Below are 18614 nucleotides of genomic sequence, written 5' to 3'. Positions count from 1 at the left end.
AATTTCTTTTCTTTTTGTTTTTGGCTTTCTTGAGATTAGGGATTTCTTAGCGTTCTTACACTAGAAAATACAATAAGAAAAACATAAAGTATTTATCAAAACTATAATTAATCAAGAAATGCTCACCCAGCATGTATTCATCTTCCATACCGAAAGTCTCTAATTCATCAGGGAACTCTACCCACAGAGGCCTGGGGAAAGGAAAAAAGAAATTTCTTACTTCAACATCATTAGATTTTTATTATAATTCAGTCACTTACATTTTCAGTTTTATAACTATTCAAAGGAAATTGGAAAAAGCCAAGACTCTTTTTTGTATGATTCATGATTTTATGAGGGCTTCCCTGGTGGTGCAGTGGTTAAGAATCCGCCTGCCAATGCAGGGGAGACAGGTTTGAGCCCTGGTCCGGGAAGATCCCACATGCCACGGAGCAACTAAGCCCGTGTGCCACAACCACTGAGCCTGCACTCTAGAGCCCGTGAGCCACAACTACTGAAGCCCGCGCACTTAGAGCCCATGGTCCGCAACAAGAGAAGCCACCGTAATGAGAAACCTGCACACTGCAACGAAGAGTAGCCCCCGCTCGCCGCAACTAACGAAAGCCCACGTGCAACAATGAAGACCCAACACAGACAAAAATAATAAATAAATTAAATAAATAAATTTATAAAAAAAGATTTTATGAGCACTTGTTATGATTACTATATATTTTTCTTATGTGAAAGAGCTATGTATTAGCTTAAATGGTTCAATGAAAACTTGAGAATTCTGGTACCTGAAATTTCCCCTTCTTATTGTTGAGCACTAAATACTACTCTGACAGACAGAATCGGAGCTTTGTCCAAGTCCAAATGCCTAACACGTTTGGTGTAAAACAAATTAAATGTTTGTAAAACCGAATTTTATAGTGTTGTAAAATCTGTGCCATTTTTTCATTCCGTCACTGCTTTTCATGAACCATTAATCATTGCCTATTTAAATAAAAATAATTGGGTTTTCTTGTTCTCAAGCTGGCAACATTTTTTGGAGGTTTCAGAAACTTGTGTGGGTTTTGGGTTTTGTTTTATTGTTATTGTACACAACTAACTAGGAGGCATTTGGGCTTATAAAAATCATAAAACTTTCAATACTTATGTATCTGGATGTTAACCTAATGGTTCTAATATTATTTTCAATTTCATGAGGAAAAGATATTTTTTAATAAGAGTAACTTATTTTTAGTTTATTCACTAGCCTTTGTAATAATCTATTCCTTTCCTACTAAATATAACAAAGCAGCGGTCTCTAAACCTGGTTGATGTCTAAAATCACCAGGGGAACTTCTAACAAATATAGATCCCTGGAACTTAACCAAGGGATTTCTAGTAGGGTTGGTGGTATGGCCTTGGAATCTGTATTTTTAAAAAGCTCCTCGGATGATTCTGATCTGAGCCAGGCTGAGGAACTGCTAATCTAGAGGTCCTGATGTGCTTACTATGTGTGTCTCTGTGTGTACTGTTCTCTAACCCAGAAAGTTGGTATTCACATCCTGCTTTCAAAATAGAATCAGAATATAATTCATACACCAGGAAAAGTCCTAAGGGTAAGATAGAGCTAAGACTGGCAGAATAAGTTGTTCTTCATGAGAGGATGCTTGTGGGTGTCGGGACGAAAAAACAACTTTCCTCTACCCGTCTAGGTTCTTCTGGCTGGTCGAAGAATTAAATTGACATGAGAGTATTTAACAGGAGAAAATCAAATGTAATTAGTACATATGAGGGGGGTTCCATAAAAATATGATGCCTAAGGACAAGATAGGCAATTGAGGCTTATATAACACCTGAGAAAAGGAGAAGGGAGTGGGTTTGGGACTTCAAAGGGGAGGAAGGATATTCACTCAGAGATGGAAAAACAAATGTTTGGTAAACAAATGTTTGCTGGGCCATGCAGAGACAATGGGACACAGAGAGTACTTCGGTCTCCACGTTCCCCCTACCATGCTTAGCTCATGTTCCTTGTAGATATCTCTGGTGATAATGCACTCCCTGGACCAGGTCCTTTAACTAAATTCTTTTAGGCAGTTAGGGAGGAGGTTAAAAAGAAAGACTTCCTGAACCTTTTGTTTCTTAAAAACAATCAGCCCCCAAGAATCCTCAAGCCAAAGAGACACATTTTGCGGTGGCAAGTTTTGTAGGGGAACTACATGGGTTAAGTATTGGATGAATTCAGTTACAAAATCACTTCCTTTTCCTTTTCTTTCTTTCTCCTATTTCTATCTCCTACCAAATATTAACACTTGAACCACCAAGTAGCAGGAGATCTAGTTTTTATCTTCTGTGACCTCCACTGCCTGACCCTGCTCACAGTTGGTGCTCAATAAGCTGATTGGCACTTGGTTAAACACCTGGCTTTTCTTTTGCAATCACTGTAGTCACTCCATTGCCAGTGGCTGAGGGGATCTTCTGGTAGAGATTGGTTGCTGGTGTGACTGGTGAAGCCTGTTTACCTCATGACGGGTTGAGAAGCCACGTGTGCAGAGTAGAACAGAGAATACCAGTAGGGCAGGAGGGTGTAGCGCTCTCTGATGGCTTCTTGGATGAGCCGGGTGTGCTCCTCCCCAAAGAGCCAGGGTTCCCGTCGCTTGGTGTTCTTGGTGGCATGGCCACGGAAGAAGGGCTGGTAGGCTCCGGCCTGGTACCACCGCACTAGCAGCTCGGCCTCTGGATTCCCGATGAAGCCGCCTACATCCGCTGATTAGTCAATTAAGAAAGGCTGAGTCAGACACCCAGGCGTCTAACAGACGATGTACCCAGGTAAGATAAGGCCTTGAAGACGGACAGGGCAAAGGCGCTGTATGCGCACTCAAAAATGACAGCATAAAACTGTGACCTCAAATTAGGGAGCACATACTAAAAAACTCAAGGCTGTTTGGGGATCTGACAGTACGCTCTTTGAATATACTTTTTTCCTGTCAAAAGGCTTTACTGCAAGATCAACATTTCTGTATGTCCTGAGCCCAGGTAACCCAGAAATTGCAAAATGTCTGCCTGATTCAATAAGCCTGTGTTTAGGGGTGGGGGCGCGGTTTGGCAATTGATTTCGTTTGAAATCAACAGCTGAAGCAAGATAAAAATTATAGAAAGAACTAAAGAGAAAGATATAATCAGAATTAGAGGTTTAGGGTGAATTTTGTGCTTATCCCTTAAGCAGGATACAGATTCCTTGTATTGAATGTGGACCAATGCCATAAAAAACCACATCTATCAAAAAGTGATATTAAGGTGCTCCCAGGCCCACTGAAAACAAGGAGCAGCTGGACCTGTAGCCATGCTGAGCACCTTCCATACTGGGATCTCTCACCTGCAGGGAAGTATTAGGATTAGGGAAAGGCAGCCCATCAGAGAATCTTATTTTAATTAACTTCATCTTTTCCAAGAGTGTGTGTGTGTGTGTGTGTGTGTGTGTGTGTGTGTGTGTGTATTTAACAGTTAAAACGTGTCACAGGAGTTCTGTAAGGCTGATTTCTGATTTGCTAAATTCTTTGTAGTTCTCTCCATTTTTCTCACTTTCAGGTAGAAAAGGCATGTTTCAAGAAGAGAAACTCAGTTATCAAGAGTGTCTAAGGAGGGAGCAGTAAGAGAATGAGGGAAAGAAACACTGTGGCTCACTTTCTGATGACTTTCTTCATGTCCTCAGTTCAGACAATACACACACAGCTCTGAAGCGTCCCCTTCACTCTCCTCTCTAGTCTGCTCTCCTTCACTCTCCTAATTTTCTCTTTCCCATGTTTACCCTTGTTTCCCATCCAAGTACTAACCAGGCCCGACCCTGCTTAGCTTCCGAGATCACAGGAGATCGGGCACATTCAGGGTGGTATGGCCATAGAGTATCCCTGTTGAAAACAGCTCACAAGAAGGGATTTGTGACCAGCTTCGATGAAAATACCCTCCCTTTGTATGGCTGATTGATTTTGTTGTGCAGTGGAGGCTAACACAGCATTGTAAAGCAACCATACTCCAATAAAAATTAATAATAAAAAAAAAAAAGAAAACACCCTCCCTTTGATTTTCTCTCACGTCAAGCTTGAGGATATCATCTTACCTCCACAAAAAGAGATCCCAGTCACGCTGAGGGTGAGTAACATAGGGATAGAAATTTTCAGGTAACTCCACTCTGCTGTGTTGTCACCTGTCCACACAGCACCTTTGGTCATCAGTAAGAAGGTATTAAAAGAAAAAAAATCACAAATCAGCCCAGGTACTCAATTTCATATTTAGATTCCTTATTTGTAATAGGCAAACCAACATAAAGGAAAACATTTCTTTCTTTTTATATATTCTGGATACAAGTCCTTTGGCAGATATATATGTATATTGCAAATATCTTCTCTCAGTCTGTGGCTTGACTTTCATTTTCTTAACAATATCTTTGAAAGGGCATAAGTTTTTAATTTCGATGAAGTCCAATTTATCTTTTTTTATTTTATGGTTCATGTTTTTTGTGTTCTAAGAAATTTTTGCCACCCCAAAGTCACAAAGATTTTCTCTGTTTTCTTCTAGAAGCTTTTTGTTTGTTGTAGCTTTTATAATTTAGGTCTATATTCCATTTTGAGTTACTTTGTGTGTATGGTGTGAGGTAAGAGTCAAGGTTCTTCCTCCTCCCCCACATGGATACCCCATGTTCCTGCACGATTTATTGAAAAAACTCCTTTCTCCATTGAATTGCCTTAACAACTTTGTTGCTAATTATTTGATCATATATGTGTGGGACTCTTTCTGGATTCTCTATCCTGTTCCATTGATCTATATGCCTATCCGCCACACACCGCCCCCAACTCCACAAAGTCCTCTATAAGAGGACTTAAGACGGTACAAGGGAGACATAATAACAGCAGCAATAACAATATTAACATTTACAGAGCCCTCACTGAGCCAGGTGTTACGTTGCTTTGCCTGTATTATCCCACTTAATCATTACAACAACTCTTATCAGGTAAACACTGTTGAACTTTATTTTACAGTGAGGGAAACATGGCAAACAATGGATATGGTAGGATTTGAGCTCAGGCAGTCTGACTCTAAAGTCAGTGCTCTTGCGCACTGAATAGTTGATAAGAGCTTGTAAAGATATATAACACTAAAGAGGTTCATAAAAGGAAAAAAAATCTTACGTTACTAAGTCTAGATTACTCCTGAAACACTTTTGTCAATCTTTTACCAAAATACTTTTGGTAGCTATTTTTGCTTTAATATTCTGTAGAAATTTTAGGCTGTCCTATGGGGAGCAAAGAAAAATATTTTTGTGGGACTTTTCTTTTAAAATAGTATTCTCATAATTTCTCCTTGACTTCATATGAGATATGTACATATCTGCATAATGATGTTGAAACCCACATGACAACATTCTTATCAAGAAACAAAGTTCATGTAAACGTTCAGATGTTTTCAGGTCTCATGTGGTTGTTCTGTTGAAAGCTCTCTCTGGCTATTGGTCTCAGCATAGAACTTGACACAGCAGTGTTCTCTGTAATGCCTCACTTGCTATGCTTTGGGGCAAATCGACAGCTTCACGCAGAGTACTGAAGACTAGGCAGTGAGCCAATATTTAAGAGATCAAAGATTACTTAGTATGCGTATCTTCTGTTACCTACTTTTTTAATTGGAGTATAGTTGATTTACAATGTTGTGCTAATTTCCACTGCACAGCAAAGTGATACAGTTATACATATATATGCAGTTTTTAAAATTCTTTTCCATTGTGGTTTCTCTCAGGACACTGAATATAGTTCCCTGTGCTACACAGCAGGACCCGTTGTTTATCCATTCTCTGTGTAATAGTTTGCATCTGCTAACCCCAAACTCCCAGTCCATTCCTCCCCCACCCCCGTTATCTTTTTTAAACTGCTGCTTATAAATGTTTTCATTCAAAGACTTTTACTTGTTATAGTGATTAAAAAGGATACTTGTAGAGAATTTGGAAAATAGAGATAAGTAAAAAGAAGAAAATTAAAATCACTCATAATCACCACAGTATTATAATTACTTAGATTACTACCTACATATATTTATTTTTTAAACAAAATCAGGATAATATATAAACATTTAGGCTTTCTACTGTTTTTTTCTTTTATAATGATGTCACAAAAATTTTCTCATGCAATTAACGCTGCTATATTAAATAGCCTTATGATAGTCTATCATACGGATATACCATAATTTAATAACTGTTCCCGTATTGTTGGATATTTGGATTTTCTTTATTTTTTATTTTAAGGACTAATGCTGAGTATCTCTGTACTTGAATCTTTGCCCGATGATTGTATTTTGGCCTTTTCCAGAGTGCCATTGGGGCTGGTTTTCAGGGGTGGAGTAGGAGGCCTAATATTGTCTGTGGTACAATAAAGGCTGGATTCCTCAAACTAGGACCTAAGCTTCAGGTTATTTATGCAAGGCCAGGGGACTTAAAATAGCCTTCCTGCCACAGGGTGGTTAAGTTGAACTAGATCTGCATTAGCTAGTAAACCGGATCCAGTTATAGATGACGCTGACCGCAAGCAAAAGCTGGGTCTATTTTAAACCACATTGCCGAGTGGAACAGGTGGTTGAAGGAATGTGTTAAAGTATATTTTCTCTGGTCTTGATAAATCAAAGAGACAGGATCAGAGATGACCATCCCAGGACCTAGAGTCTGTCATACAGAGTGAAGTAAGTCAGAAAGAGGAAAACAAACACCATATGCTAACACATATATATGGAATCTAAAAAAAAAAAAGGTTCTAAAGAACCTAGGGGCAGGACAGGAATAAAAACGCAGATGTAGAGAATGGACTTGAGGACACAGGGAGGGGGAAGGGTAAGCTGGGACGAAGTGAGAGGGTGGCGTTCACATATATACACTACCAAATGTAAAATAGCTAGTGGGAAGCAGCCGCATAGCACAGGGAGATCAGCTCGGTGCTTTGCGACCACCTAGAGGGGTGGGATAGGGAGGGTGGGAGGGAGACACAAGAGGGAGGAGATATGGGAATGTATGTATATGTATAGCTGATTCACTTTGTTATACAGCAGCAACTAACACAACAATGTAAAGCAATTATACTCCAATAAAGATGTTAAAAAAAAAAATACGACCATCCCAGCAGACAGATACTCTGAAGTCATTCTCCCAACAATTAAGTGTCCAGTTCTTCAGTGGGAAAAAAGTAACTAAACTTTATTAAAATTGGTTTACTCAGTCTCAAAGGACAAAATGCACACTTCAGAGCACATTGCTCTCTACACTCTAAGACCTGACCTACTGAAAAGGAAGGCATCAACACAGTAGCACCATATACCATATATGGTCAAAAGAGACAGATTGCTAGCTTGTGTTTTTAAGTCTGATCATATGAACCAGTCCTTACCATATTTTTGTGATCCAGCAAAGAAAGAACGTGTAAGAACAAAGGGTCTCTCCTTCCCTTTAGATCGTTGGATCAGTCCTTCTGCAGTGGCCATTTGCTATAAAGTCAAAGGAGAAAAATTTCAAAGAGATGACTGGATTATGGCATTGTGCAGACATCCCCAATAAGCTATTTCACATGCAAAAAGTAAATAGTAGGTGGGAATGTGAAATGGAAAATATTAAAAATCTGCCCAATAATTTTCATGATGTAATGAAACTACTCTAAATTCCCCTATTAAAAGAGTGAAACAATTTATCTGATTAAAATAGCAATGAAATAATAGTAAATAATAGTATTTACTTGGTGCTTACTATTGCAAGGCATTTTTATAAGATTTTCTTTAGTAACCTACACAAAAACCTCTGAGATAGTTTTCATTAATGAAAAAAAAAACTGATTCAGAGAGGTTAAGTGACTGGCCCTGGCCTACATAAGAAAATTCTCCAACTATCAAGTATTGATAGTTTACAGTTATAGCAAGAGGTTGTGTAGAGAAGTACACAGATACCATCTGAAAATCGTGCAATATGTAGCCAGCAGCTCCCGCTGGAAAACAGCAATTGGTGGGAGGCCCACAGGAGCACCATTACATTTTAAAGATAACAAAGAACCAAGGATATAAATTAGGGCAAGTGGCTGCCAAGGTTTTTGGATGTGACTGGCAAATGGAAAACAATTCTACCACCTCCTGTTGAGAAGGCTAAGTACTTAAGGAAGGCTTTCTACATTTAGAAGTATACATATTGAAATTGTGCATCTGTGTTCTAAATCTTACTCCCCTGGTATGAATATAAGACTTGCTGTATTTAGACGTTTGTGAAGTTTTAAAAAATCTGTTTTAATTGCCTTTGTTTACATATTTATACACAGCCTACTTCAATAAAAGGTTTGAGGTATTATCTAATGCCATTTACTAATGGCTCCTGTCAAGGAAGATGTTTCTATGTTATCATTAATCTCCCAATATCTATAAATTAACCAAGTTCATTATAGATGGAAAAGATGCAAAGGGAGAAATAATGAGTCTTATATTGGCTACAACCTAAGGCCCATTGTATCAACAGTTGTCAGAAAAGACACACAGAGAAATGAACTGTATAGCACGGTTGTTACAAAGCAAATGACTTTCAGCCCAAAAGGCAGGGCACATGGATCCAGGTGGCTGCTTTTTAGATGTCTTACCTGATAAAAGCCATAGATGTTGTGAAGTTCTCGGTGCTCCCAGTTGCCATGATGAATGGCATTCTTCTGCATGGTTAGTTCTGGCCCTCTAAAGACGGAGGGCTCATTCATGTCGTTCCATATGTAGAGGATGTCAGTAGATCCCTAGGAAGTCAATCTTGGTCATGATAAAACTCCTACAGTGACAAGGTTAATATGATAGCCGTCCCTATTCCTCTTTCTTACTCCATTTAATGTATTATTTGTTATGTTTATTATCTATGCTCTGTCCTCTGCTAGAATAAAAGTTCCACAGGGCAGGGAATTTTGTCTGTTCTGTTCATTGATAAATCCCAAACACCTAGAACAACCTAAATGGCAGAGGGTTCTCAATAAGTACTTGTTGAGTACTTATGAATGAAAGAGTGCTGTGCTGTACTCCCATGTTGCCCACAGGTCTGCTCCGACACCCCCTGGAGAACCACTACAGGAAAGGTTGTGAATGTTCACAATTAGGCTCTACATCATCCATCATCCGCTACAACTCTTAACTACGGGCAATTATAGCTGTCCATGAAAAGATTCTCCCTTCCCTCTAACACTATGAAAGGTTTGACAGCTAGGATACCCGTTTGTTAGCAGGATCTATAGTTTGTGTTCCACATAGAATTGTTAGCTTTAGAGTCGGAAGGGGCTGTTGAGTCAGGTAGTTAACAGGGTGCTGCAATTCCTTTATAGAATCCCTGGTCTCTCAGCATTTGACTCAATAGCTACAATGACCGGGAGTCCCTCAGGCAGCTCATTCCATTATTTTCTGAAAGTCTTGCTCCTTGTAACGTCCTCTCACAGGGCCTAGCTTGCCTTCTGGGATACCACAGAATATATCTGCTGCCTCCCCGACATGGTAGCCTTTCAAATGACTGGAGGAGGCTTATATGTTTTCTTTTGACTCTTTACTTTGAATTATTTCTAATCATGTATACTTCTATGAACACGACTATATGGGTTCCAAATATTTAACCACTTTGACTGTTCTTCTTTAGCACCCTCTAAGGCAGGGGTTGGCAAACTTTTTCTGGAAGGACCAGACAGTAAATATTTTCAACTTTTCGGGCCATAAGGCCTCTTTTTCAATAACCCAACCCAGCTGTAGTTATGTGCAAGCAGCCTAGACAATAGGGAAACAAATGAGCAAGGCCAGATTGGCCCACGTGTTCTTTACCCCTGCTCTAAGTTATTTTCTATATCCTAATAGAGGATGCTCAGAAACTAGAGTTTAGTGGTTAAGAGATGGGCTTGGGAGACAGACAGACCTGAGTTCAAATCTTGGGTCCACCACTTACTAGATGGGTGAACTTAGCAGGTTTTTACACTTGTCCATGCCTTGATTTCCTCACCTGTGGGATTAGAGTTAATTACAATTCCAACTTCAAAGAGTTATTGTGAAGATGAAATGGTATAATGCACACAAAGTGAGTAGCACAGTGCTTGGCACACAGCACATACTCAGTCTATATCAGGCATCATTATTCTCATCACCACCGCTGATTGCAAACGGTTCTCTAGATGTGGCCTCTCCAGTTCTCTCTGTGATTCTTATAAGATTTTAAGAATTATTATTGTACCTTACTTTTAATATCACGTTATACTTTGCAAGATACTTTCTCATATATCATTATCATCATCTTTAATAATATTATACAATACTATTTTATGTACAAATTTATACAGTTTGAAAATATAATGTCTCTATTATTAAGTACTTTGATATATCATAGAGTCTATCATAATAGAAGTCAAAAATCACAGCTTTTGTGTACTTGGTAATTCATATGGCACCACTCCTGGCACCACCAAGGTCTGTAATGTGGTTGGCATCCCCGTCTTTTTTTTTTTTTTTAAAGATTTATTTTATTATTTATTTATTTATTTAATTTACTTTTGGCTGTGTTGGGTCTTAGTTGCGGCACGTGGAATCTTTGTTGAGGCATGCGGGATCTTTTGTTGAGGCGCGTTGGTGGCACGGGCTTCTCTCTAGTTGTGGCGTGTGGGTTTTTTCTCTCTAGTTGTGGTGCGCAGGCTCCAGGGGATGTGGCCTCTGTAGTTTGTGGCACACAGGCTCTCTTGTTGAGGCGCCCAAGCTCAGTAGTTGTGGCGTGCGGGCTTAGTTGCCCCATGGCATATGGGATCTTAGTTCCCTGACCAGGGATTGAACCCACGTCCCCTGCATTGTAAGGCGGATTCTTTACCACTGGACCACCAGGGAAGTCCCTGGCATCCCTGTCTTTTCATACACATATTATTTATCCAGAGCTACTCAGTGAAGCAGAGTAGCTCTATTTAATCACTTTTTTTCCTTACTTTATCCTTCCAAGTAACTAGGAAAGAGCAAAAGAATAAAAACAAACCTGATAAACAGAGAAAGCAAAAAGACTGGAATACCACTCTCTGACTTTGGGACTGGTAAAATCCAGGTAAGAGGAGAGACCTGCAGAGGCAGAGGAGTAGACAGCCTGTTAGGAACGGTGCTCCTCATGGTAAGATATTTGTAAAGAAGAATATCAGATGTGAAAGCTGGGTAATGAATGGGCACCTCACATCGAATGTAAAAGATAGCTGATACAGAGGCACGGTCTGGTGAGAAGCGAATGAAGAAGGCAATGCCGGACTCCAGTGACAATCACTAGCCCTCTCAACCTCAGCGGCCAGGGGAATGCCAATGAACAAGCATCAAGATGGAGCCTGTCCCTCACTGATGGCCTCAGACAGGCCCAGTAAGGACGGCAGATAGCCTGGAGTGACCTCTCTGTTCTTAAAGAGGGGAGAGACATGATTATAAGTGGTATACGGAGCAGAGGAATGCGTGCGGTTTCTCTACAATGCATGGTCTTGTGATAGAGTGCTATCATATGACAGAGTGGTGATTCCCTTTTGTCCTTGAGGAGTTTTTACCAAGGCTTTAAACAAATAATTTCTCAAATGAAGACTTCAGAGTTGTCAGGGGCAGCTGAGGTCACTCATGAAAGGCTGGGAAGTCAAAACTATGGGCTAACAGGGCAAAGAAGAATCACAGGGAGAGAGATTGCAGGACTCTTCTTCTTTCTTCCTCTTTCTCCTCCTCTCATTTTCTCATTCCTTGGCTTTTAATTTTTATTTGCTTAGGGAAATAGCATGTCACTGAGGTTTGCTTGTTAATTTTTCATTCATTCATTGACTTATCAATGTATACAAAGCACACTGTACCAGATGTTAAATGAAAGATATAAAAGAAGATAATACTATCATCTTTAAGGAAAGACACGTAAATGTAGCATGTGACAACTACAAGAAATTAGAAACATGACCATGCAACCTTCATTAGTTGGGACTAAACAGTGGATAACAGGTGTATCAAATGACATCTTACCAGGCCAGCATACACCTTCAAAGTCTCCCCCTTCATGATTCCTCACAAAGAAGCCCTGTTCTTTGGCCTTAGCATACACTGAGTAGTCGGGATCAATCTTGATGTGGGGGTCACTAATGACCACAAGCTGTTAGGACATAAAGGTTTAAAGAACTTGTCAGTTTTATACAAGCCATACGTTCATTTACATGTTTTCATCATAGTTTTGGCATTCAAATTTTTAAAAAAAATTTATTTATTTATTTATGGCTGTGTTGGGTCTTCGTTTCTGTGCAAGGGCTTTCTCTAGTTGTGGCAAGTGGGGGCCTCTCTTCATCGCGGTGCATGGGCCTCTCACTATCGCGGCCTCTCCTGTTGCGGAGCACAGGCTCCAGATGCGCAGGCTCAGTAGCTGTGGCTCACGGGCCCAGCTGCTCCGCGGCATGTGGGATCCTCCCAGACCAGGGCTCGAACCCGTGTCCCCTGCATTGGCAGGCGGACTCTCAACCACTGAGCCACCAGGGAAGCCCTGGCATTCAAGTTTTACTCAAAACAACTACTATTACTGAAATATTTCAGACACAAGCAAAATCCTATAACCTTTCATGGGCTTATGGGAATATAAATTGATATCAGAACCAGGCCCATCCTTTTTCACAATTATTGCTGCCCCACCAATACATGTTCTTAAGATCACATTTATTAGGCTTCTATCTCTCTGTGGTGCTGGGTGCTTTACATAAAGGATTAAGCAGGCAAGGTCCCTGCTCCCTAGACAGCTAGAGGCTAAGATAACACAAAAGCAAATAAAGAAAAGAAACTAGCGTATTAAAAACAAACAAAAAATCCCCAAACCTAAATATGGTACAGCCATATTTAGGAAGGAGGCTTGAGAAGAGCTGTGATCACAGCACTCTTCTCCAGCATCTCTCCCTGCCCTTCTAATACCATCACTTCCACCTACTCGGGGGCCTCAAAACCACTTTATTTGGCTAGAATAACCTTCTAATACCCCTTCCTCATATCTATTCAAATCTATTCTACATACTAAAGTTTAATTCTCCATTGCTCAAAAACTTACAAAATTTTTAAATTGTGGTGAAATATGCATAACATAAAATTCACCATCTTAACCAATTTTAAGCATACAGTTCAACAGTGTCAAATAGATTCACAGTGTTGTACAATGTCTAGAACTCTTTTCATCTTGTAAAACTGAAACTCTATACCTATTAAAAACAACTTCCTGGGACTTCCCTGGTGGTCCAGTGGCTAAGACTCCGTGCTCCCAGTGCAGGGGGCCCGGGTTCAATCCCCGGTCAGGGAACTAGATCCCACATGCCACAACTAAGAGTTCGCATGCCACGACTAAAGATCCCGTGTGCTGCAACTAAAAGATCCCACGTGCAGCAACTAAGACCTGGTGTAGCCAAATGAATAAATAAATATTAAAAAAAAATACTCAAAAAAACCCCCCAAAAACAAAAAAACAACTTCCCACTCCCTCCTCCCCACCAGCCTTTGGCTACCACCATTCTTCTTTCTGTCTCTATGATTTTGACTACGCTAGGTATTACAGATTAGTGAAATCATATAGTATTTGTCTTTTTGTGACTGGCTTATTTCACTTAGCATAATGTCCTTAAGGTTCATCCATGTTGCAGCATGTATCAAAAAGTCCTTCCTTTTAAAGGCTGAATAATTTTGCATTGTATATGTATACCACATTTCCTTTATCCTTTCATCTGTCGATGGGCTCTTGGGCTGCTTCCATAATAAATGCCTAATCAATGGTAGCTGTTTATTAATTGGGAGATTAGGAATTAACAGCATTGGCTCTGACCACCTGTGAAAGGCCTGGGGATCAATGCAATGGGTTGAAAAGGCAACTTTAATCTCGGGGAGAGGGACTGAAAGGATCCATTTATGTGATACATATGGGGTTCCTCCTCTTTTTTTCTCCTTCACCCTTTTCATTATTGCTATCACCCCCCCTGGCCCCCTGCATTACACACTTTCCAGTGTCTTCTCCCTGTCCTCATTTTCTATTTTCGTTCTTTCCTTGGCCATATGGACAGATGGAGTCCATCAGGGAAGCATGCGGGAAAAATGGTGTAATAGAGAATCTGACTCCATTTCCGAGCGACTGTTAAGAGCTTCAAGCCCCATCACTCCCCCTTAGCCTTCCACCCACATCCGTGTGTACTGACAGAGAAAGCCCTGATGCTCCCTTCTTTGGTGCCAACAGGAAGTTCAAACCACACAAGCCCCAGTGCATGCACGGGAATCCTCACCCCAGTTCAACCCTCTAACCACCTTAAAACCTTAAAACCTGATCCTGTCTCCTTTCCCAGCTCTCTCAGGCCAATTTCAAAGGAGCTTGGGAGCTAGTCTGCTCCCCCAAGAATGCCTCAGTATGGGACTAATTAGCCTTTTCATACCCTCTTGGTGCCAGTGTGACATAATCAATCTTGTCATCAAAATCATATTTTGCGTGGGGTGCATCCATCACATCACTACAGGGTGGCCACAACGAATGGGACTGAATGCCAGGCCCCTTCATCCTTACGGGGACCAGACCACTAAGGCAGGGATGGATGGACCGCTAAGGCAGGGATGGATGGCAGGGATGGCTACCTTCTCACCATTGCTTTTCTGTTATCACAGTTACAGTTACAATTGAAGGTACTATTTTCCTGGCCGTTTTTTACCAGATGGTTCTCTTCTACTAATGTATCAAGGCAACTTTAAAAAATTTAAAAATGCTTTGTAATGAAAAGGTTCAGAGTGCTGGCTTATTTTACCTTACGTTTTTTGCTCCTGAGCAGCTCTTGCATCCTTTTGGGGTTTGGGAACCTTTTCTTGTCCCAGGTGAAGTACCTCTTGCCTTCAGTGTGCTCGATGTCCAGCCACATGACATCGTAAGGAATGTCATGTTCATCAAATCCTGCATCCACTGCCTTTACATCATGCTCATCTTCGTAGTTCCAGCGGCACTGATGGTACCCCAAGGAGAAGAGAGGGGGCATGGCTTGTGTGCCTAAAAGGGGGAGATGACAACTGAGCCAATTACCACCACAATGATAATTATACATTTGATAAATGTTTCCTGAATGTCTATAAGGTCTAAGCACTGAGCCTGGTACTTAGAATATCAAGAAGAAAGCAGAGTCCCTACCCTCAAGTGCTGTGGGACTGCAGAGGGGCTAAAAAATTTTGCCTGCAGTGAAGTATGGAGTCTTGAAAGGATTCACAGAGGTGGTAACACTTGGTTAGAATGTTGAAGAATAAGTAAGAGTATTCTCAGGCAGGGAGAATGAATAGATCATTGAGGCACAGGAAATAGAAAAGATACGGAGGCAGAGAAGGACATGATAAGCTTAGGGAAAAATAAATATTCCAGGGTGGTTACGCTGTGAAGGAGGCCAGCAGAAGATGACACTGGATAGGGTCAGTTTGTAAAGGACCCTGTAGTTCAGGCTAAGGACTCTAAATCTTCTCATATAGGAAGTCATCAAAAGTTTGGCAAGACATAACCTCAGCAGACCTATGTTTTAGAAAAATTAGTTGGGAGCAGACTTGAAGGCAAAGAAACTGAAGGCAGGAAGAACTGTCAGGAAATTATCATCAAAACATTTACTGATAACATGGAGGACTTCTGGTCAACCACTTGCATTTATCTCCTTCCCCTCTTAAAGTCCCACTAAAATCAGAATAAAGAAAAGAAAGAAAGAAAGAGAAAAAAGAATAAAGCCACAAGAACAAAGAGAATGGGAGAGGAGTAATTTCAACAAAATTTGGAAGGCAGCAGGCAGGGGTGGTGTGGTAACTATTGAGCAAAGCCAAGGAAGCTTTCACCAGGGTGCTTGTGAGGGGGATGCCGACGAGAAGGGTTCATCCTTGCTCCCAGAACACTAGCGGACAGGAGAATTCCCCCCTCCACCTCAACACAAGTGTAAAACTCATCCAGGTACACAGAGCTTCCAGGCAGAACCTTATTCTTAAGTATGCATGGATAGCCAAGGATCATCCAACATTTGAGTAAAGCCTCCAAAATTAGACAGAGGGACTCACATAAAGAAATAGAATAAAAGGATCTCTGAGAAAATAGGGACAATACAAGGAATCAAAGTAAATATCAAAATGTTATCATTAGTATCTCTGGGAGATGAAAAAAAATTGCACCCATAAAAAAAGACTAGGGTAGCATAAAACAAGTATAAGATATTAGAAACAAGGAACAATCAGAGGATAAGAAAGAGTCTGCAGAAATTAGAAATATGAGCATAAATGGAAAGGCCTGGAAGATAAAATTGAGAAAATTGCTCAGGATTGGACAAAAAAGAGAAGATTATAAAATCTGTAGAGTAGAAAGAGAAAAAGGAGGTGAAGATATTTTCAAAGGAATAATAACTTTTCCAGAACTGAAGGATACAATTCTCAAGAATGAAAGAGTCTACATCTAATATGCAATTATTTTAAAAGGTCTATATCAAGGCATTTGGTTGTAAAATTTCAGAGTTTCAGAATATTAGAAATTTCAGACTATTAGAGATAAAGAGAAGATATTTCAGAGAGAAAAGATAGATCATATACAAAGGAACAGAATTCAGAGTGATTTTGGAACAAGAAGATAGATTATAGAGAAATGCCTTCAAATTCTGAGATAAATAATTTTCAATCCAGTTACCAAATTATCAAACAAGGGTGAAGGTAGGAAAAGAAGATGTTTTCATATCTGCAAAGATGCAAAAAGTAGACCTCTAATGCACTTTCATAGGAAACTACCAGAAGATGCTTCAAACAATGAACAAAAACCAAGTTAATAAACCACAAAAAAGAAAAACGTGGGCCCCAAGAAGGGAGAGATCTACCACTAGAAAACAGCAAACAGAAAACAGTAAGTCCTAGGGTGACAGCTGTGCAGGGAGCCTAGAGAGAAACAGTCCAGATAGAGATCTGGGGGTAAGTCTCCAGGGGAAAAAGTGGAATGGATAAAGCATCCAACACTCCTGAGCATTGGAAAAATGTAAACACTGAATGTTGATTAACCAAAAATTATGATATAACAATGTTGGGAGGAAGAGGTAAGAGGATATTATTGAACTAAATCCTCATTAGGAGTTAACAGATAATCTATAAATTTATAAATCAGATTTCTTTGACCATGGTGGCAGATCCATTGTTTTTGAAGCACTTTCCTGTAAACCAGACTATTCTCCCTAATAACAATGTTGAAAGGGGCTGTAGGGGGCTTTGATGGTACTTATTCCTATATGGGTATCTTCCTATATCCACAAATTCTCTGTTGTTCCTCTCATCAAAATTGGAATCAAATTCTTCCTTTGAAAATGGGCTAGACTCAGGAAATTTAAACAATGGAATGCAGCAGAAATGATGCTACATTACTTTGATTTTTAACAGCTTTATTGATATGTAACTCATATACCATACAATTTACCCATGTAAGGCATACAATTCAATGTGGGTTTTTTGGGGGGGGGGAGTGGAGCATATTACATTACCAATTTAAAAAAATTGTGGTAAAATATATGTAACATAAAATTTGCCATTTTAACCATTTTTAAGTGTACAATTCAGTGGCATTAGTTACATTCACAATGTAGTACCGGCATCACTAGCTGTTTACAAAATTTTTATATCACTCCAAACAGGAATTCTATAACCACAAAGCAATAACTTTCTGTTACTCATCCCACCCTTCAGCCCCTGCTAACTGCTAATCTTAACTTTTTGTCTCCATGAATTTACCTACTGTAGGTACTTCATACAAGTGGAATCATGTTATATTTGTTCTTTTGTGTCTGGCTTATTTCATTTTGCATAATGCTTTCAAGGTTCATCCATGTTGTAGCATGTATTGGAACTTCATTCTTTGTTATGGTTGAATAGTATTCCATTTTCTGTATATACCACATTCTGTTTATCCATTCATTTTTGATGAGCACTTGGCTTGTTTCTACCTTTTGGCTATGGTGAATAATGCTGCAGCGATCACTGGCATACAAGTATCTGTTCAAGTCCTTGTTCAGTTCCTTTGAGTATGTATCTAGGAGTGGAATTGTTGAGTATATTTGTTAGGGTTCTGCAGAGAAACAGAATCAATAGGATGTGTGTATATGTGTGTATGTATTTGTACATATACAGAGAGAGAAAATGATTGATTGATTTTAAGGAACTGGTTCATGTGATTGTGGGGACTGGCAACTGAATTCTGCAGGCAGGCCAGCAGCCTGGAGACCCAGTGAAGAGTTGAAGTTGTAGCTTGAGTATGAAGACAGTCTGGAGACAGATTCCTGTTTCTTTAGAGCATACCTCACTCCTTTTCTCTTAAGGTTTTCAGCTGATTGTATGAAGCCCACTCATGTTACGGAGACTAACCTACTTTACTCATAGTCTACTGATTTAACTGTTAATCTCATCTAAAAAATAACTTCAGAGTGACATCTAGACTAATGTTTAACCAAATATCTGGGCACCATGACTTAGGCAAGTTGACACACAAAATCAATCATCATGCTGCCTCATATGGTAGTTCTATGTTTAGCGTTTTGAGGAACTGCCAAACTGTTTCCATACCAGCTGAACCATTTCACGTTCCCACCGGTAATGTATGAGTTTCC

General features: G+C 39.9%; 1 protein-coding gene across 5 annotated transcripts in view; it reads right to left on the bottom strand.

Moving 5' to 3' along the window:
- GANC (glucosidase alpha, neutral C) overlaps positions 1–18614 on the bottom strand; it is an 80693-nt gene that overhangs the window by 24737 nt on the left and 37342 nt on the right. For all 5 annotated transcript variants that reach the window (XM_082453079.1, XM_082453082.1, XM_082453081.1 and 2 more), the window contains 8 exons: positions 14775–15010; positions 11992–12118; positions 10994–11073; positions 8607–8750; positions 7383–7479; positions 4082–4183; positions 2487–2730; positions 127–191 (listed from right to left, as the gene is read on the bottom strand). In XM_082453079.1, the coding sequence (XP_082309205.1) occupies positions 127–191; positions 2487–2730; positions 4082–4183; positions 7383–7479; positions 8607–8750; positions 10994–11073; positions 11992–12118; positions 14775–15010 (1095 nt within the window). The remainder of the gene's footprint in view (positions 1–126; positions 192–2486; positions 2731–4081; positions 4184–7382; positions 7480–8606; positions 8751–10993; positions 11074–11991; positions 12119–14774; positions 15011–18614) is intronic.

The sequence above is a fragment of the Balaenoptera physalus genome (genome assembly GCF_965194825.1).
Source record: "Balaenoptera physalus genome assembly, chromosome: 2".
NCBI classification, from domain to species: domain Eukaryota; kingdom Metazoa; phylum Chordata; class Mammalia; order Artiodactyla; family Balaenopteridae; genus Balaenoptera; species Balaenoptera physalus.
Note: the sequence above shows the minus strand (reverse complement) of the source record. Positions and strands in the feature narration are given on the sequence as shown.